The sequence below is a fragment of the Nothoprocta perdicaria genome, unplaced genomic scaffold (genome assembly GCF_003342845.1).
Source record: "Nothoprocta perdicaria isolate Ctin4 unplaced genomic scaffold, notPer1 scaffold_113, whole genome shotgun sequence".
Taxonomy (NCBI): domain Eukaryota; kingdom Metazoa; phylum Chordata; class Aves; order Tinamiformes; family Tinamidae; genus Nothoprocta; species Nothoprocta perdicaria.
In genome coordinates this window covers 1097762-1119453 of record NW_020454239.1, presented here as the reverse complement: position 1 = coordinate 1119453, position 21692 = coordinate 1097762, and the positions used below count along the sequence as shown (strand labels likewise).

Sequence of the window (21692 nt, the reverse complement as noted above, 5' to 3'; positions counted from 1 at the left end):
TCATAGCAATTAGTTTTCCAAGTCTGGGATTAGTTTTTGTTCTGTTCTGTTGGTCTGTTTTCGGGTTTTTTTTCAGCTCACTAGGTCTTCTAATTTTCTGTGGGGGTTTTAATAGAACAGCAGGATATGACCAGTTCCAAAACATTTACCATGCCATAGTTTTTAAATCTCTGTGTGTGTGGTTTAACCACATGGGTCAAAGATCCACCCAGATTTGGGCAGCACAAATTAAAGCACTTAGGACACAGATTTATTTTATGGCCAAAAGCAGAAATGGATAAATTATCTTTGCTCCCTTATTTTAATCTGAACAACCGGCACTGCATTATAGTCTGCCATGGCCTTGGGATCATTTGGCTTCTTTTTAATCTATCTGTACAAAATTACCAAGCTTACAAAATCTTTTTATAGTAATTTTTTTATGTTAGGACCTATAGGGATTTGTCAGCTATAACAGCTATCAAGGGGCAGAGATGAGGTTTGATAATAGTAAAATATTTTTAATGTATCCACCCTTAACAACACTATCTTTCAGGACAGAGAAATGTAAAAAGAGATTGAGGTTTCCTTATAATCAAAAGATACTCTGTCTGTGCAGCTAGAGGCCCAAGTGTGAGGGGGAAAGTCAGAAGGTGAGCTTTTTGCTCACTTAAAGAGGTATTATAAAAAGCATTAAACCCAGTGAGGATATCTGTCAAAATCTAAGTGCTTCTACCTCTGCCATTACCTACTTTCCATTATATATTAACTTGACACTAATTGCTAAAATGATTTAATTTAGCTAATCTTCAAAAACTACTGTTTGAAAATTAGAATTAATGGCTAGGATAGAAACTGTGAATTATTATTGGATAATGACTTAGAGATGAAGGGCTGTGGGTTGACAAACAAAGCTTTAAAAAACAGAGAAAGCTTAAGAAAACCATCAAAACAGATACAAAAGATTGCAGTTTGGCAGGATTTGGATAATGGGAGAAGTGCTACCAGCCCGCAACACAGCTCTATAAAGTCTGGCTGTCTAAACTAAAAATGGCAGCATATGGACAAAATAAGTACATGGTACTTATTTTGTTGTCCAGCAACGTTCTGGAAACTCACTAGGCAGTGCAATGCGCCAAAACAACCAAATAAAAACTACTACAGACATGTAGATGGGAATTACTGCAGAGAGTTTGCTTTTAAGACACAAAGTAACTGAGAATCARAAGTGAATTTGAAGAATGTTACAGGCAGCAGTAGAAGACATATCAAGCTAATTATGAGGATTAAATTTAAAAAATGAAGAAGAAATTAAACACTGTTTTCAAGCCTGACCCTATGAAGAGAATCTAGAAAATCAAGCTCTGTCTGTAGTACATTAGTCAAACTCAAGGATAGGATTTAGGAAGGGATCAACCTCTCCACATGTAGTTTGCGATGCAGAAATGAAAACTGTACCAGCGAACTCCTCCTCATAGCTTTGTGATGTTCTTCCAGATCCCTATTTCAGATAAAATGACCACGTAGTATGATAGACTCTCATCTGTACCAGATGGTACAAGTCCCTGAAGAACCATATGCCAGCTGYGCACAGCGGGAACACAACAGGCTCCCAACAGGCCTCCTTTCCCTCTCACATGCCCAGCACAGCAAGGCCGCACTGACGCTGGCCGCAGAAGCCTGCAAAGCAGCAGAAAGTGCATGCTGGATACGAGCTGYCCATCAAAGGCACGCGAAGGGTCACAGCCTCCACAGCCCCATGCTTTGTGCCTTTCCTCCTCCTCTCACCATTTACCTGCGCAGAACAGGAAAAGACGACACAAAGTTGGCCTCCTTCAAGTATTGTGACTGTTCTGTCTGGGAGGTTGAAGCGCAACGTTCTCCATCAGACAACAGGTACACTGTTCTTTCTCCTTATCGCCTTACGCTTGTGTTAAATTAAGGCTGCCTTTTGAACAACATCATCTTAGAGCCTTCAGCCTGTACAGTGGGAATTCTAACTGCCCCACTACAGCAGTACTGCCTGGTTCCCTTGTGYGTGTTGCGTGCCAACACCACGTAATTAGCCATGTGTTAGGCTTGCAAAGGCGAATGAGGTTCATGTTAACACATGGTTAATTAAGATATTACAGTTAGCTATTTGCTAGGCTGACTCAAGGGAGTAGTAATGGGATATGGAGTCTTTCACCTTAAGTTCAACAGTTCTCACCCCCAAATTCCCAGGCAGCGATCAGTAATTCCTCATTAACCCTGGCACAAAATGAATCTGACTCCATTCAGGCAGGTGGATGATTTTTAAGCACATTTCTGTCAACATGGAAGGTTGCTGTCTCTGATAATTAAATTTCAAAGGGAAGGCCTCCCTCTGTTGTGATTGAATAGGAGAAACTGATGCTTCCCTGTGGCATTATTTTGTCTTTTTTTCTGTCTCTAGACTCAACAAGCTATCATAGTATCAACAGATATTATTTAGGTTTAGATTCTGAAGAATACAAACTGACTGAGTCCTGTAAATGTCCCTGCATGACAAACAACAATAATTCAACCATAAAAGATGGAGAAAACAAGTGTTTAAAAAAAACAAAGAACACCTAAATTGTACTGAATCTACAGGAGGACCCTAATTTCATGATCCTACCTGCACTGTCAAGAATGCAAAGAATCATTGCTTCTTGACATCATTGTCTTGCCGAAGGGCAATCACCTCCCATGTATGCATTGCCTTAATCATGTCAAGTTGTGTCCAATAAATTTGCATGTCTCCCAAGGAAGCACAGAGAATTGCCAGCAGCCTGATAGGCCAGATCAAAACAATTTCCTAATGTATGTTTACATCAGCGTTAGCTCCTGAGCTGCTTTCACTCTAGTTGCTCCCCAAAAGACAGCCAATTCCCTCTTTTAAAATTACATGTTGCAGTGGATGTGGGAGGGGAATAATCAAAATATGGATGCACATGTTCTTACCCAAACAGGCTGTTTTCTAGATTAATGAGCTGCAAATCAACTACATAAATGAAACTACATGCTAGATATAAATTCAGTCCTCTGAGAGGTGCATGTTTTGTCACAGCCAGGGAGGACGAGAAGGAGGGAGCACGCACGCCTGTGTGTGATGGTGGTGTAATGAATGCCTGCTACCATCTCCACTCTCTGGGATACGTGGAGATGACAAACTCTCTGAGGAACAATTCCTTTGACTGGTTTGTTGAGGAAAGGAAACTTGTCATGCTGCCAAGAATAAAACTGCTTCTGGGCTTAGTTTTGAATTTTATAAAGTGAATAAGTGAAAAACGTATACACATTCACTTCAGACCCAAGTCATGAATAATTAAAAGAATATATAATTGTACCCAGTTTTCCCCTCAAGCTCAACCAGCAAAGACATCTTCTGTCCATGTAACAGGGTACTTCATGTTTTTTTCAGCAACTGTAAAAAGTGATCTGAACCAAGTATCACTGATTTCATACAGCATGCGAATATGAGTAACAGCCTGACCATCTAAGCACACAGGAAAGCAAACAGAGAACTCAGTTTTATGAGAGGGCTGTTGCAGATTTTTGATTATATATAGATGTTTCCCTAGTGCTGGTCATCCACTTTTTATACTGGATTTTGACCACAAAATCATAAGAATTATATTACAAACACAGCACTGTGATAAACATTAAACTACAACTGCAGATGGCAAAGACTGGATATCTTTACAACGCATGATACCATACCAAAAATATGCAGAAAATAAACTCAGAAGTTATCTGCATCTTTTTTTTTTGGTGATAGGAACAAGTTTAGTACAAATTTAAAAATGCAAGTTAATGGTAACATGTCAAATGCTTGCCTGAAAGTATACTGGTGCRCTAGAATTATCTAATGATTTTTATCTGGAAAAGGCAAAAGCAAGAGATTTCTACTGCATTTATTTCCCACATTATTCCCATAGCATCTATGAGCACTCAGTTTTCAGCACTTGAATTTTCAGCTTAAGTGAGAATTGGGATTAATAACTATTTTTCTTGAAAATGCAGTCATTTGCAAAGATGATATTAAGAGTAATGGTCTTAGTACCTTTCACTTCCAGAAAGCTTATTTAAACACTAATGAAGAGTACCGACAACTTCTGTAAACAAGATAACCATTATTCTCTCCCACAAATGTAGACACAAGGCTAGCAACTTGGCACTTGCTCTTTCTCATACTGGTATTGCTGTTGGTACCCAACAAATTCATGCTCTTTTGAATGCAGTAATATCTATATCCTTGGGATGGCAAAGGTAAGGAGCTTTGGTGGTTTTTTAAGGGATATGTTCTTTATACTCTCATACTTCCTTAGCTGAATCCACACACAACACCCTCCTTGCAACTTGCTTTCTGCCTTGACCTCCCATCAGCTAAAAGGCATGTGCCCAGACACACAAGGCAAAAATGACAGAGATGCCGTCCGGCGCTTGGAGACATGTGAAGTTTAAGCCTGAAGAGGAATGAACCCGCTACAGCTGGGTGGGTTCTAGCTGAGGAACAGGCAGGGCTGGGATAAAGGAAACTGCGCCAAGGAGGGCTGTGGCGAGGGGGTCACGCTCCACTCGCAGTACAACGAGACGCAACTATCACCTTTAGCTAGTAACATCAACCTGAAAACTGCTTTAACTTTCACATGGCTTTAAAGGGATGATCATGTACCCTACAGGAATASCGTGATTCAAAACATCATCTTCGCAGTCCCCTATATGAAACTTACCACTTTATCCTGTGCAACTCTTGTCATTCTGAATCACAAAAATGTTTAAGACGGCAGACAAATTATGTAGGTAAAATACAAAAGCTGAGGTAAAATACAGCCCAAGGACCTTATCATCAGAAAGATGAGACTTACCGAGTACACTTGCTTTCTGTTTAGGGAACACGACATGGAGGGAATTACATACCTCTGCAGTCCCAATGTCCAGTCCTCAGGCAGACATGGATTTTCAAACAATTTTTTTAAAACTCCAACATTTCTGAATTGTTGCATAAACTATCTGAGACCTTCTTAGTATCTTGTTTTGTTTTGTTTTTTAATTATTATTTTGCTAATTTTTCATGTGTGCTAGAATTCAGTTGTTTGACAGTTGGTGTTTTTGTGATGTACAGGACAAAGTTCATATTACAGAGCATTCTTACAAGCCTGTTTTCTTTGGTGAAGCTTTCATGTAGGAAGGTGCTTATATTTGCAATTGTCTAATGTTTAAAAATAGAATTATTCAACATCCTCCAGTAGTGAGCTCCGACCCCTTGCTTGCTTGTTTTCTACGTTATGTAGGAACATCAATAGATGTCCAGCTACACTGTGCCACCTCGTGTAAGAGATGGGAAATTGCACACTCCTGATCCCCACAAAATGATCTGGAGCCCGGAGTTAGTTTTACTCCATGCTAACTTAACAACCCATGCAAGAGAACTTTTATTTCAGGTAGTGTAAAGACTCCCCTCCCCAGGAAACACAGAGACTGTTGACCTGTGGAGCTCAATTGGACCCAGTGCAGTCTGAGTAATTGCAACTGTTCCAGGCACAGCTGATTCGTGAGACTGATGGTTCTGATCACACAGTCTTCAGGATGAGTCCATTGCACATTGGTCACACAACTAACAAGCAGACCCAGGGACCCCCCRAAGTAGGCATGCTGCCCATGCTAAGTTTGGTGTGCAAGTGGGAGCAGACTGAAATTACACATAATAATGCTCTTTGGTCACTTCTGTGGCATTCTGACTTCCAGAAACAAACAAACAAGAAAATGGTGGCAAAGATGGGAGATGTATTATTGCCTCCCTGTTGGTGTTTACCCTCACTGTTACTATATTTCTCCTACCAACAGCTAGCTTTTATTTTGTTTCTAACAACTCTCTGAAGAACTAACTTGACAGTGATGCCCACAGACCTCAGTCTGTTTGGTTCATAYGATACTGATAAATGTATTTTTACTGTTCTGATTACCTCGATAATTGCTCTCTTCCCAGTTATGCTTGTATTTTATCTTCATTCGGGGATTTCTTGCACTCAAATCATTTTTTAGTTCTTTTCTTTTTTCCTCCACATTTGTTACACTTCCTCCAAGTTTCTTGTCCACCCTAGAGAGAAGGAAAGTGTGTTTATTTTCCAGCAAGAGCACGGCTGTACAGTCAGCTAGTATTCACCCCGGCTTGTGATTTCACTTGAGCACGGCCGGCGAAGGCACCGTGCTATGCGAACCCCGTTTCTGGCTGGCTCGCAGCACTCGGTGCAGCCCCCAGCAGGCAGCCCCGCCCGCGTCACCTCCCCAGGATGTAAAAYGGGACCAGCCCTTCCCGCCTGCCGCCTCCGCCCGCCCCGCACTGCCCCGCACCGCCCGCCGCGCCCGCGCCGCTGTCGCCYCCAACATGGCGCCGCCGCCGCCTCACGGGGGCGCCAACGGTCGCCTCGGGCACGCGCGGGCCACGTCACTGCGCAGGCGCCAGCTGCCCGGATGGGCGGGGCAGGAGCCGTTATATTCCGCGCGTGCGCGGCGCRGCCTCACGTGACTCGGCGACCTATCCACTTCCGGGTGAGGGCGGAGCGCTGCGTCGCGGGCCTTGGCGCGGCGGCCGCGGCCCCTCGGGAGCCGCCGGTGCCCCCGGGAGTCCCCGGGAGACTCCAGGTACCTCCCGGCACCTCCCGGCGCGGCGGGCGGGCGGGCGGCTCCCTGCGCGGCCGGGTTGGCGGCGCGGCCTGGCTGAGGCCGCTGCCCGGCTGAGGCCGCTCCCCGCTGCGCCCGCTCCCCGCTGCGCCCTCCCGGCCTCGGGCTCGTCTCGCGCCGCCCGCTCCCCGGCGGCCTCGGAGAGCCGCTCGCCTCGAGGGGGTCGCGGCAGGGGCGGCCCTGTGGTCGCCTGTTCGTCGGCGCGGCCGGCGCCGGGAGCTCCGCAGGGCGCGGTGGTGGCTCCTGCTCTGCCCCTTTCCCAGCAGTGTTCACGGGAGAGCAGGGAGGCCGCTGGCTCCGGCTTGCGCCTGGAAAAGGGACCAGAGCGACGGGGTTTCACTTCGGTGCAGGTGGTGGCCTTTTCAGACGAGTACCCCACRCACGGTTGTGCAGGGAAGGGGTGCACTTCCCTCAGCTCTAGCAGGAGAGCAGTGGATTTTAGTGGTGTGTTCCGCACTAGGCCCGTTTTCCGCCCATTCCTAGTGTTGTGACTTGTCTCTGGAGACACAGGACGGAAGCGCAGGATGTCCCTGTTAATGCTGATCTCTAGAACTGCGTCCAGGTGTTCCCCAACATGTGGAAGTGTCTGACCTTTGCAGCTCTGATTCTTCAAATACCATTTCCACTCATAAAATGAGGAGAGAGGGGCAAGGGAGAGTAAAAAGGAGGAAGTGAGCTGGTCAGAGAAAGCCGGGCTCTTCGGAGCTGGTCCTGAGGCGCAGTAGGACCAGGTAGAAGTACTTTGTTTTTTTTCTGTGTAGYTAATAAAGACTTGCTATTGCAGCGTGTAACATACTTTAAGTTTAGTCTTCCAGATCTTTCTGTTACTGCTGAGTTAATGAGGGAGTTGGGCTTGGTGAAAACACAGGAAGTCAGCGCTCTGCGGAAGCCTTAGGAACTGCTCTGAAGTTGTCCTTAGTTTGTGCAAGCAGAAGTGCTAAGATCCATTTTCCTGCTCTGTAAGCCCTTTTATTAATAGGGCAAGATGATTCAGTAGCAAACTTGAAAGTTTACCAGGTTTCTGACTTTCCTGAAATTGAAGAATATCCTTCCTTATCATTTTTCTAGTTGGTAAGGGATAGTGCTTTTACATGTGAGACTTTACCCGAGTCAAAAAAATCCAAAACTAATACTTGATATCAATGTTTAGTAGGGCAGTGAGTAGAAATCATCTAAAATTCATGCCTCTTTTACATAAGATTTAGTACTCTTGTTGTAAATTGTTTGCAATTGTGCAATGCAGTYTTGACCAAATAACTGTTTTTAATGTGCCTTTCTGAGATGCTGCTGCTGACAATTCTGCAAGTGACATGGGAAATGTTTTGTATGAGTATTTTGAAGTGCTGTTAACTTGTGAAAAGAACTTGTAAGCTCTGTGCCTTTGAACACTGAGTTTATCTCGATGCAGTGAAGTACATGGAGGTAGGGGGTGTTCSTGGGCTGCAGTTGGAGGTCCTTGGCTGATGGCCGGCGCTCTCCTCGGCAGAGCGGTGCTGAGCTCCTTGCCCAGGCCTTGGAGCACCTCCTGCCTCGGGCTCTGCCGCTGGAGCTAAGCCGTGGTGGGAAGCGGATGCACTCGAGGCCATGTCCTGTGGCCCCCGCAGAGCAGCAGCGCTTGGCTCTGTGTCTGTTGCCCAGGGTCTCCAGGAGTGATTTGTCCCTTGAGATGCCACAGTCAGCCTGGGCTTTCTTCCAGGTTTAAGGTCTGTTTGTTGGATTTGGTGSACTTTGTCAGATGCTCTATTCCATATTGTTTGTGACTGCATTATTGTGTGAATGTGATTGTATCTGATATTTTCAGGAGGCTTCTCACGTTTCATCAAAGTGACCCAAACAAAAATTCAGAAATAGCTCTATGCAAATTCACCTGTTACTGTTGGTAAAAATAGGATCTTACCTTAAAGCAAACATGAAAAGTTCATAGTTTGCAATAAACCCCAGCATGTTAGTATGCTGGAGGCTGTGCTTTAAAGTGTCAGCAACTTGATGACAGAGGATGTGTTTCCTGAGAAACAGCACGATTCAAGCCACGAGGAAATTATTCTAAGCAGCATATTTTTTAAAAAGGGGCAAAGAGGGTGAGCTGGCAGGACAGTTAGTGGAGGGCAGCYTCTCGGAGAACCCGTGTGTGTGGCTCGGTGCCCATCCTGCCCATAACTGAGCCACATGCGGCTGAGCAGCTCCACATGGAAAGTGAGACCTTCCAGCTGTGTAGAGTGGTGGTTTTCTAGAAACATTATTTTAGTTTCCTGTTGGGAGAAGGAGGGAGATGACAGCAAAGAGTGTAAGTGTGCTCTGCTGACACCTTGTCTTGTATGGCAATTTTACAAAAAATCAGTCTTTAAAGGTGTCTATTAACCAGCTTGTGTGTGGTGTTGCCTTAGAAGCTGCAGGACTTCTTTTAATGAGTCTGATTTAAATCAGATCAGGAAAGAAAAAAAAAAAAGCTCTATGAGTTTTCTAGGAGTTGCTGTGAAGGAGAGGGTCCTACAGAACAGTAAAGGTGACTTTGTCTTTACGTATTTGAAATATAAGCTGTCTCTGACTTGACTAGTGATGTGATTGTATTCAGGCTTTGTATCTACTAGTAGTCTGTGTTGCTTCTTTGCAATTGAAAATACTGTGTAGTTTTCTATGTTGGTAACTGTCCATTTGATTAGTTCCTTTATTAATAAGCTTATTTGTTCCCGTTAATTTTAGAGCCAGTGCTGTCAAAACTTTGTGCTGGATGAGACGTTAACTTGCGTGCCACCAGAATGGTTTGTTTTGCCCCAGTAKTGGGGCTTCCGTGTTGCTGGTGATGGGTGAGCCTGGAAAACTGCGGCTTGAGTTGCATGTCCTGGGGTGAGTTCTCTGAACAAACCAGTTCTGTAACAGGGAGTTACCTTTAAATTGCTCTTTTAGGAGCTGGGCTGTATTTTAGACCTGACCATCTGGTTTCTGGTTTTGTTTTTCTTCTGATTAATTTTTTGTTTGTTTCTTTTCACTATCTCTCATAGAATCTTGAATTCTCAGGCTTCGTATAGTCTCTTTAGAGGGAATTACTGTAGCACAAATAATAGATCAGGTTGCTTAAGGTCTTGATTTTAACTTAGAAATAGGCCCTGCCTGAGCAAGTCATTGGACTGAATGAGCTCCAGAGATGCCTTCTGACCTAAATCACTGTACAGCAGAGAGCTGTTCTGTCTGTGTGTTCTGGGGTTTTGTTGTTTTGTTTTCTGGGGAGGGGAAAGAGGGGATGGGATGGGGCAGAGATGCTTCCCCCACCTGCATAACATCTCCTCGCAGAGGTAAGTGAAAGGACACACTACACATACTGGAATCCCACCTGTGTTAAACTCTTGTCTTCTGTTGTCTGTTTCTGCAGCTCCTTTATAACCTGCTGTCTTGGAGACAAGAGCTTCAGGCTGGGCAGGAGTCCCTGTTAGTAACTCAAGAAGAATGGAAGGTGTGGAGTTTAAGGAAGAATGGCAAGATGAAGATTTTCCAAGGTTAAAATAATTAATTCAACTCTATAATATACAGGGGAAAAAAAAGGTTTYTCTGTTTGCATGAATCAATGCTTAATACTAATTTTGAAGTGATTTCCAGTAACGTAGTCTCAAAGATTTTTGTGGTGTGGTTCTCAGTGGGCTGGAGAGAGATCTCTTCAGGTGTAATCCCGGTAATGTAGAAATGCTGCTGTTAGTMTTGAATGTTACCAAGGTGGAAACTGTAAATAAAGATTGTTTTTGYTTTTTTCTACTATGGTAACCTTTTGTAACTGCAAATACTTGGTTAGGTGACATTTTCAACAGGTGAGAATGTTTGTGCCTCAAAAGGCAATAAAGCAGCTGACTTGTGAGGTATTTTATAATACATCACAGTAGTTCTGTCACTTTAATATCAGTCTTTTTCAAGGCAAGAATATGGCAAATTTTCTGAAGGGTGACAGACAGTAGAACAGCAACCAGTGTTCTAGTTTTCACCATATCAACAGATGGTCACCTGAGTGCTGACTTTGCCTCCTACTTCAATGCTCAGTTTGCTGACAGCCTGAGCTTAGACTAAAAGTATATTTAGTTAAATACTATGCAACAGTGGATTTTGTAGCAGTTACCTGGTTACAAAAGAGACCCTTTGGATCTAATATTTTTTACTTACTTGCACCAGGCCCCTGCCAGAGGATGATCCTGTTGACTCAGATGTTTTGGCTGAGGCTGGAAGAGAAGGTGAAACTGGTAAGAACACTTCACCCTAGTCAAACAGACCTCTACTTGSTTATGTAACTGCCTTAAAACTCTTGCAAAGCTTGAGGGAACAGCAGTCTAAGTAACAGTTGTGTGTAATGAGTATCATAAACCTGTTACTTAAAACATGTTTTTTGGAATTAAAATATCTTGAGAATAATTATCTTCCCTCTAAACTGTGCTATGCAGTTAATACTAGATTAAAAACTTGTACTCTCCTTTACTGACCTTTTTGAAAAATACTGATTCATTTGATTTTGAGTGACAGTGAAGGCCTAACTTAGGCTCACACCAAGTTTCATGATTCTAAGAATCCTTTTAAGACTCTTCTACCTCTTGAAGGTCAGAGAGGAAATTCTGGTGCCTTTTCTGCCGCTCYTTGTTTATTTATTTCATCTTGTCTGTCTGCTTTAGCTTTGACATTTCCAGTGCTGGATCAGTCATTTTATTTTCTTCCCTGCTTTCAACTGCTGTCTAAAACACGCAAGTATTTGCAATGTGTCTCAAAACATGCTGTGTGTTGGCCTAGTTTCTTTGGCTTTTTATCCTTTTTGTTGTCCATCAGCCTTTGTTGTGGCTTATACTCCCCGTTCCCAAGGTGGTTTTGATGTTAACAATATGTAACCAAAACAAAGGCTAAATCCTTAGTCTCCTGCACTGTCTCTAACACTTACTTAGCATAACATCTGGAAAGGCTTGTGGTGCATGTGGACATAGCTAGCATGGATTATCAGGTGGTGGTAGCACCTGGCATTTTTCTTGTAAGGAATATGGTGGTCTACAACTGAGATCATAGCGCGGATGCAATAAGGACTTGAGAACTTAAAACTCAAGTGCTGTTCTCGTCACCCTATATTTGTTTTTATTACTGTTCTCAAGATGCATTGTTCAAGTGATGGGTAATTTCTTATGTACTTTTTTTTACAAAAAATCTGCTCTTTCTTGTAAATTTGCTTGTCTAAACTTGCTTAAACTTTAGAAGTAAATAGCCTGCTTTTTAAATGCAGAAGCAAATGGGAACAAAGTGAGGAAGAAACTAGTGGCACCTGATATTAGCTTAACTTTGGACCGCAGTGAGGAATCTGTGTTGTCTGATGATTTGGATGAGAGTGGAGAGATTGATTTGGATGACTTGGACACTCCCTCAGAGAACAGTAATGAATTTGAATGGGAAGGTAAGTGTTTTGTTGCGTTTTGTCTAATTCCATTGAACATTTCTATCCTTAAGTGCATTTTTTCAGGTAGGGAGTAGTTAAGACCTAGCATTATAATTGTAAAAATATAAAAGGAAATATTAGATTAGGCATTGCAAATAGGCACAATGAATTTGTAAAAAGCAAGTATAACCATGACTGACTAGTAAACAGACAAACATAATGCCAAATAAACCTAAGTGAATGTCAGGAACATCTGTACAACTTAAAAGTTATGAAAAACCCTCCACTACAGTATTTTTTTCTAAGAAACAAATTGAGAATTACAGATCCATTTTTAAATGGAGACACTATTTACAGAGTGTTTACACTGTAGTTTATCTTTTCACAATCTGTAAATTTTAAAACTCTGTGGAATATTGAATGTTATTTAAAAAAAGATGTGATACATTGATAGGGCAAAGGTTGGTAACCTTAAAGTTTGCAAGTTCTACCTTGATTGGAAGCAGCAGCAGAATCCCTGTTTTGCATCAGTTCTGAAGTGAATAAYAGAACGCTAATATAGCAGTACCTGTACTGCAAGTGCCACAAAAACTATCCTAAAAATGGATATAGATAAGACCTTCATCTCTTTTGATCTTTAGAGATGAAAACCTGAGATGCTACCAAATTTTAATTTGTACAGAGACCTTTGTTACCTCGAAGTCCACTTGAGTTTCAAATGTGGAGCTTAATTGTATTTTAAGCCCTTACAACTGATGTCTTAGAATGTTTGAGTGAGATTCATGCCTTAAGAATGCATCTACAATAAGTGAACCTGCAAGCTCTATTTTCCTTATGCTGGAAATAAGGGAATCAATTTCCAAGCAAATAAGTTTTCTTTTACATTGTTGCATGTGAAACAGATCCTGATTTTCATTCCAAGATACCCTGTTACTGGAGAAAAAGGCTTTTTGAAACAAAAATGTTTTTTTAATAGCTAAGGAGATGTTGCAGGACAAATTTTAATAGCAGACACTGTGTTTGTCTGTTTTTATCACTTTAAGGAAGAAGAATGAATTGGTGTTTAGGGCTAACACTGCAATGATGCTAAGGAAATGTTCCAGATATGTGTCTTGTTTTAAAAGTGGCTGAAAAGGGTTTCTGTCTTTTCTTCCTTTAATGCTGCTGTCTTCATTTTCCTGGAAGGATAGTTTCAATTAACAGCTTTGTCTTGGGAACAGACAACTAACTTGCAGTAGGTTTTTCTCGCTTTGGGTAAGGTCTATGCAACAAAGTCAAGAATCATAATTTAATTGGCGCAAATTCTTTCACAGATTGCTATCAGCATAAATTTCATATATAATGATTGCACACACACATTAATTAGATGTAATTTCAAATAGATGTCTGCATGTTTGCTTGCAAGATAGTGTTGATATTAAATTATGCTTTTGTGTCAATCTGTGATCAAGCAACCTTTGTAATAATCACTGAAGTTAACCACTTCGTTTATTTTGGCGAAATGTTGGTGTTCTGAAAGCCTGCAATTAAATGGCTTCCTTTATGTATAAAAATGATGCAGATTAATGCTAACACAGAATATTTTTATAAAAGTATTTGGCATCCATGGTGCTGTATTCTGTAATGGCTAATATAAAACAGAATATTTTTATAAAAGTATTTGGCATCCATGATAGTGTGTTTTTGTAATGGCTAAAAGACTGAAGTCAGCTAATATGTTTGAGTGGAAAAAGAATATTAAAATAGATGAGATAACAAAGTGGTTAACCTRTGTTGTAGTTGGGTGTCATTATGCATAGTATTCATAATGGATCTTGAACATATTTCAAATTTGGTAGATGATCTTCCAAAGCCAAAAACTACTGATGTAATTAGAAAAGGATCACTTACGGAATACACTGCGGCGGAGGAGAAAGATGATGGTCGACGCTGGCGTATGTTTAGGATTGGAGAACAGGACCATAGGGTGGACATGAAGGCGATTGAACCGTATAAAAAAGTTATCAGTCACGGTGGTAAGAAGTTGTAATTAGTGACATGCTACTGTTCTGAGTGGGGTTGGTGTGGGCTAAGAAGAACGTGAAGCCAAAGGACTTTGATAGATGATTCATATGTTGCATCATTAAGGCAAACAGTTGACTTGTTCTTGTTAAACTGAAGTTTCAAAATGCACATGTGTTTTGATGATGGTACTGATATGGCTTTAAAAAATATAAAACATAATGAAAAAAATGCAATTTTAAAACATGACAGGGTTGCCCAAATATTCTGAATGTTTCTTAAGCTGAATATATGTAATAAGATACGACTGTCTGTGCTACTGGGACAGTTTTGAGTGTTGAAAGCAGTGCCTGCAGATTTGAGTGAGTTGGTTTATTTACTCTTCTCAGCAGTGTATGTGAAGTTTATGTTAGAAGAAAAGCCCATCAGCTAGAACACTTAAATATACTGAAATCTTACGTGTAAGTGAAGCAGTTGATTTAGTGTAATCTCAGTTGTGTCCTTAAGAGTAGATGAATGAACTTAAATATTCTTGTAACTGTATGAATTTAACCGCAGAATCTTGTAAAGCTTTTAAGTACAATGAAAAGCTTATCAAGCAGGGTTGACCTGTCTTTGTGTGAATACAGTCAACTTACTATCATTCTTGTAATTTATTGGTACTCTGTACTTTGTTTTAGGTTATTACGGTGATGGGCTAAATGCCATTGTTGTGTTTGCGGTTTGCTTTATGCCAGAAAGCAGCCAGCCTAACTACAGATATCTAATGGACAATCTATTTAAGTAAGTTGTCACCTGCCTCCAGATACCATCTTAATTTCCCATTGTGAGATACAGTATTTTATTATTAGGGAGGTTACGCCTCTCTCTTCTTTTAAATGAAGTCCTTTACACTTGAGATGAGGGAAAGGTAAGAAGTAACAAAGCAGGTACATTTACTTCCAGGGAAAACAAAGCAAAACAATAAGCCCTAGATGTCCACCTGTGACAATTTTTTAAAAACATATTTCAGCAGCAGTAGGAATTACACTTATTATTTCTAGATCTTTATTTGAAGGTTTTCTCTGTGCTTACCTTTGCAGGTATGTAATTGGCACTTTAGAGCTATTAGTAGCAGAGAACTATATGATAGTTTACTTGAATGGTGCAACAACACGGAGAAAAATGCCAAGTTTAGGCTGGCTCAGGAAATGTTACCAGCAAATTGACAGAAGGTAAGTAGTTCTGTTACAGTATTTTCTTAAAAGTATTAATCTAATAATATGTATTGTAGGAAAACTGCTATGTAATGTGGTGCTACCTGCTAGCTAAGATTTACCTAAATGAATTGTTTGGTATATTGAGGATCTCTTAAATTGAGGCAGAGTAGAAACAGTGCCACTGATGTACCTGATTTTTAAATAAAAATAGTAGATTGTTAGGTTGCTGAATACTGTTACCATGGAGAATATTGTTAAAMCTTCATGCATTAACATGTTATGTAAGTACTAAAGGTATTATACTTGACTACAACTGTGTCAAAAGGTTCAAAGAAATATTCTCTTAAAATTCTCTAACTTTCTCCTGTTTCTGTTTTGTTCTGTGTGTGTTTGACTCCTTCAGATTAAGGAAAAATCTGAAATCATTAATAATAGTACATCCTTCTTGGTTTATCAGAACACTTCTGGCCATCACTAAACCTTTTATTAGGTAATACCCTGGAAAATATTTAAACTTCAAAAACTATTTTAATATTACTGAACATTTTGCAAGTTGTAACTGTACCCTGTGTGTTTTTTCTCCACAGCTCAAAATTCAGCCAAAAAATTAAATATGTCTTTACGTTGGCAGAACTTGCTGAACTCGTCCCCATGGAATATGTTGGCATCCCAGAGTGCATAAAACAGTACGTTTTATTATTCAAATATGTTCTAAATTGATCATGTTTTAGTAGCACGATGTATATGTATGTGGTTTTCAACATAAAGCTCTGTATTTAATAAAGTCTCTGTTAATTTATAACATTGCCATCTGCAGGATAAACATCTGTGTGACCATGTTGCTGTTATACATTTTTGTATGCAGCAGCATATATGGTCAGAATATATAGTAACATTCATATAAACTGACTCAAGTAGGTACCAAATTATGGCATATGAACCATGGGGATGAGGCCGTCCCTGCAGTTTTCTTCCAATTGTATGCTCAAGTGGCTTGTGAGAGATTCTGGGCATGTTGGTACTAGATTACAGATATCTTCCATTTTATGCCAAAATGCACAGCAAGCTAAGCAGTGAATTAGTACTTATTCCTTTAAATGAAATGCTGACCTATTTGCAATGGAAGAATTCTTAACTGTAGTAGTCTAAAAGTGCTATGGAGGAGAGAAAGGCAGCATCATGTGCTTGTTTTTTCTCCCCTTTCCTCACTGCCATTTTACCCCAGGCCTTTGCCATATAGTGTAACTTTACTGTCAGTACAATTGTTTATATGCCCTCACACATAGTGATGGCTTTTTTTAACAGTATGTGCGGATGCATCCTGTAATGGAATAGTGATCATAAACTTAAAAACTATTTGGAAATATTAACAATTTAAGGGGGTGGGGCTTGAACCTCCTATTAAGAGCTATAAAATAGAGAACCTGTAAACCGTATGTTGTGAACCATATTCTACAAGTGTGGTGGCAAAGTGGGAAGGATGGCATAGTGCCATTCTAGGGAGAAGTGTGCATCTTTGAGGGTAGCAATTTCGGCAGTATCTACTGCAGTGTTACAACTGGTATTGGCTAGAAAAATGAGCTTTTTTAATAGGGAAGGATGTGCTTTTCTGTGTGGAAGAAGACATGTCAAAGTTGTAGTTTTGTCTTGATTTTTCCCTTTTAAAAGAAGAGTTTTGAAGGAGGTGTTACCAAAATCCAGACTTTTATTCCAAGTCTGGAAAGACTCCTGTCTGTTTTGATGAATTTTACTTCTGCTGGAAAGACTGAGCTGGTTGACTTAATGGAGTTAATCCCTGAACTACTTTGGTAGACTTAGGGCTTTATTGTTGTTATGAATACTGACTTCAAATTTCAATGATAGATATTGTACAAGAGGTTGCATTGGATGCATATCTTATGACTCAGTAACTATATCTTAATGCTTCTTTTTAAGGCTTATGTAGAGGTTGGGAGTACAATATATGAACTATATCAGTTTCAAACTTGGTATCTTTTTACAAAATATATTGACAGTAATAGCAGTTTACCATTTCTGTTGAGTTTGGCCTTCGTATCCTTCACTTACTGAAATCAAACTTTTCCTCACCAAGGTATGAAGAAGAAAAAATTAGAAAGAAACAGAAAAGGTATATTCATGTTTTGATGAGGGCTGCATCTAGATAAGAACATTTGCACTGCAACTAACTCCCAGTTGATTGGCTTGCTTAAAGGAATAAGCATTTGTAAATATAAACATGCACTAGTAAGTTTTATGCATGGAAGTAGCTATACTAACTGTAAATGCAGTATAACACCCTGGCTGTTTAGCTAGATACTAGTAAATAGTACCTAGTATCCCAGGAATTGCTCATTTTGAAGGGAAGTGCAGATTTACAACTATATCTCCACAAGGGGAAAGTCATGCTTGGATGTGAATTGATTAAGCTTCATTGTTTCATAAAAAGAAATGATGTCTGAATGAAGAGTTGGGTTTAGGTGCAGTCAACAGTAAAGGCCATGTTGGGGAAAGTCCTAAACTTGAATCCTCTATTTTGCTTTTGTTTGGTATTTGCTGACTTCTATTAATTTGCACAGATACAGCCTAAATGAGTTAATATTTTTAGTGCTGTTTGTATTTGCAGTGCCTGAATTCCTTGCTAATAGACACTGGGTTTTCATTTTGCTAAACTTCAGGGCCCTGCTATAACCATTCAAACCATTACAGAAGTAAATGATTTCTTTTGATTATATGTGTGTTTTCACACTAACAATTGTACTGAAATGTTTTGATACTAATTTTATTTTTTTGGCAAGTCCTGCTATGTGTGCATAATGACTGATGGAGTCTTATTGTCTGCAAATGAGGTAACAGGCAGAGAGGAAGACCGAGAGATGGGGTAAAAGAAAGAAGCTAAAGGAGTGGGACATTCCAATACTAATGTAAAAAGAGTGCAGCCAAGTCTTTAGTGTCCTTGTCAATAATACCACCATTTATGTTTCTTTTACTTTAACAATTTTAAATAGGAAGATAAAATATTTTTTTTGAAAGCTCATACGCACTACCTGGTGGTGAGACTTGGATAGGATTTGACTACCATTGTAGGCCTTATTTATCAGAACAAGGGATAAGAAGTTCAGTTATTCAGTTTGTCAAGGATGATAGTGGAAATTCTTTGCCTATGTATATCAGTCACCACAGAAGCGAGAATATTTTATATTTTATGATTGTATACTGTTAGCAGTATATTTATGTGTAGCCCTTGTTTGTTTTGGCTTACCATATTTTCTTTAACACGTTTCTGTGAATGATCCTTTATGTCAAAAATTGCTTTCCTGTAATACCGTAGTGAGGATAGGGACCGTTTGCAGTGTGTGCCATGCAAGTACACATGTACTTGACTAAGACTGATTTGTAGATGATACTGTTCCAAAATATGTTGAATATGAACTATGAATACAGAATATGTACTAGGTTCAGAGTGTACAACCAGTGTAGCATTGTGCGTCCACTTCTTGGAGGTTCGTGGCTTAGAGAGAGCAGTTGTTGGTTTTACTACTTTGAAGGAACTGACTGGTTATTGTTTGAGAAACTGAAGATGTAGGGCACGCAATTGGGCACCTACAAGACACATCTCATGCAGGACTACTTAAAAATCCAGTAGTTTTTGCAAAGTAAGACTTTGTTTGTCAGTTCCAAAGGTGATGGTTTAAAAAAGAGTAGTGTGATGATGATATTTTCCAGATCATTTGTAGGAGTCCTGGAAATTATGAGAAAAGATACTGCAGTATAGGAGCAATTTAGAACTTCTGTTGATTCAACTAGTTCTGTTCTTGGCTTAATTACTGTAAGAGTAAAGGTACTTCTGTGCTTATGCTGCAGTATATGAACTCATCAAAGTAGTAGTGCATGACAGTATTAGCTGTCATGTTACTTAAACTTATTCCTGCTTGCATTCATTTGTTAACGACAACCCAGAACCTGCTTTTCTTGTTGTGCAGTCAGATTTCACTGGCACTTTTCAAATGCTATGCTTGCTTAAATGGCTTCTTATCATACTTAATTCATTTCAAGGGGGAGGTAGAAAAATAAGATATCTTTTTAAAGCACTGTTATGACTGCATTCAGTAAAGATCTTAATATTTACTAAAAATTTTGTGTGAAAGCTTTCAGCTCTTCCTGTTAAAAATAATCATTTGGGCTTAAAATGAGTTAAATTAACAATTTTACTGCTCTCTTTAAGCAGAATTGACCAAGAGCTGAATGGAAAACGAACAGAGAAATGAACAGTAAGTTTGGAATCCAAACAGGACAGAAGAATATGCAGATGGAATGATTCCATTTTTCTCCATTTATGATGCATTCATTAGTGTGTGTATGTATATATTATATAACCTGTTACAAAAGGTGCTTAACTTTGGATTAGCACACAATGGAGTGTTCACTGCTGTAATGGTTTATGTCTTGTCTTTAATAGCTACCTTTATATGTAATCATTTTATACTGCTAAATGTCAAAGAACCCTGTGTTTTTAGAGGACATTCTTGCAATTGTTTATCTAAATGATGCATGTTCTTCAGTAAAATATTTATATACCTAAATGTTAAAGGAAAGAGATAATATATATTTTTATGACTCTTAACAAAATGTGTACCTGCAAGCGGAATTCATTTGTAGGTAGATAAGGCCATATATGACGGTTGTCATTATTGTACAAAATACATGATATATTTTGCTGTAAATGGTCAAATGCATTTCCCGGTGGTTGTATAAACCTTGTCTTTTTTGGATGTTAACAGTCCGTCATGTAGTCCGTAGCAGGTGTAGAGGCTTGGTGGTGTTCACATTTCTAATACAAGCACAACTCATGTACTTTGCTAGAGCGAGCTTGAACTTGGGTGCCTTTTTAGTCCATTTCTCACAAGACAGAACTGTAGTTATCTGAATTTCAGTCTGTTGGCCATAGGGATTTTTGACTAAAGTGTATTGGGAACTGAACCGTTCAGATCACTAATAGGATATGACAACTTTTGCTATTTTAAGCAGCAAATGTAGATTCTGCCTCCTTAAATTAAGGCTATTGCTGGTTCAGCGGTGAGTATGAAATGAGCTCTGTCCAGTTCTTTCTGGATGACTATCAGTTGTGACCAACAGAAACTCTGGTTGTTTTCTGCAGAGCTTGGAAGCTGCATAGATACAATTTTAACCATAATATCAATTGTCTGCACAGGTGAAATTTAGTTATTTTGCAGAGGTATAGGACATCTTTAACTGCCTGTGTCATCTTTGTGGATGTCGCATCCATTTCTAAAACTATCAGTTCGGCACCTTTTACTGGCACTAACTTCACTTTAAAAAATAAAAAAGTGATTTGCAGAGGAGGTTCTGATAATAGCTGTAAACATGTACACATCTGTCTTTAAGAGGTGTTCTTGGATGCATCAACCAGTGTTTATAGGTTTATCAGGGCAACAGAATTATGCACTGTTTATAGAAGGTTGAAAAATCTATTTGATAATCATTGCTATTTCTGTGTAAGAGCTGGTGTATGCACATGAATCCATTTAGGAGCTGAACAATTTAATATTGAAGCAAATGTATTAAATATCTTAATTTTTATTGTGCTTACAATTTTGTCTTAGTATCAAAAGTATGTCCATTAGTTTAAATGTTACCATATGTAGATTTTTTTTATAAAGAAAAAGGTGGCATTTGACAGGATTACTACCTGGTACTGATATGTAGAAGTCAAGAGCCAGTTCCATGAGCAGAATTTATTGCTGATTGCTTAATCTTCAATCTCTAATGATACACATATGGTTACTGTAAGAGCAGATACTCATGTCAGATGAAGTCAAATTCCCCATATTTTAATTTCAGATCTACCAATCAGAGATTTTAATCTCAGGACATGAGTAGTTTTGTTACATTAGTTTGTATATCACGCTTTCAAAGAGCTAAATGTGCAAGATATTCTTCAACAGCCAATGTTAATTTGAAGTTGCTTTGTATCCCTTTCATAACAATGAAAGCTTTCCTGCTCTGAAAGCTGAACAGAAGTGAACAGTTTCTGTTAAGGGCTGTCTTATTTCCCCATTCATATCTGAAATTGACCTAAATTGATGTAAATTATTGTCAGTAAACTGGACACTTTGACAGCCTGTTTACTTTGATTCCAGTACTGCCAGCATGTAGTGTGTATGAACAGGCATGACTGACAATCTTGCTCATTTTACTGGTTACATGAGGTTTCTGAGACATTAAGTAGTATTGATCATCTAATTTCAAAAATCTCCCTTGAAAAAATTTACTTCTCATAAAAGCTTATTTTTAGTGAAAGACTACAGTTCCGTGAATGGCTTGTTGCTTTTGATATATATTGTGCAGTACAGAATAGCCAAGCCCTTTTTCTTGATGAGTTGTAGCTTTGCCTTTCTTCGTGGCTGAGTGGTTCTACAGTT

At 39.6% G+C, this 21692-nt stretch overlaps 1 protein-coding gene and 1 long non-coding RNA gene across 4 annotated transcripts; one reads left to right on the top strand and one right to left on the bottom strand.

Annotated features, from left to right (window-relative positions):
• The first annotated feature begins 6589 nt into the window (after nt 1-6589).
• On the top strand, nt 6590-21466 carry BNIP2 (BCL2 interacting protein 2). Of its 3 annotated transcripts, none has more exons than XM_026052487.1 (11): nt 6590-6627; nt 9367-9510; nt 10034-10157; nt 10819-10886; nt 11906-12070; nt 13891-14067; nt 14734-14836; nt 15136-15267; nt 15656-15742; nt 15840-15938; nt 19475-21466. In XM_026052487.1, exons 3-11 carry the CDS (start codon nt 10108-10110, stop codon nt 19515-19517), a joined length of 924 nt encoding a protein of 307 aa, XP_025908272.1. In that variant the 5' UTR covers nt 6590-6627; nt 9367-9510; nt 10034-10107; the 3' UTR covers nt 19518-21466. The 3 variants fall into 3 exon arrangements, with proteins under 3 accessions (XP_025908272.1, XP_025908265.1, XP_025908256.1); XM_026052480.1 differs by having other exon boundaries at nt 11903-12070; nt 19478-21466; XM_026052471.1 differs by having other exon boundaries at nt 11903-12070.
• LOC112958620 lies at nt 10063-10872 on the bottom strand. The gene is made up of 2 exons (XR_003251463.1): nt 10810-10872; nt 10063-10378 (listed from the first exon to the last, which is right to left on the bottom strand). It is a non-coding gene; the product is annotated as an uncharacterized LOC112958620 (long non-coding RNA).
• Nucleotides 21467-21692: the final 226 nt, after the last annotated feature.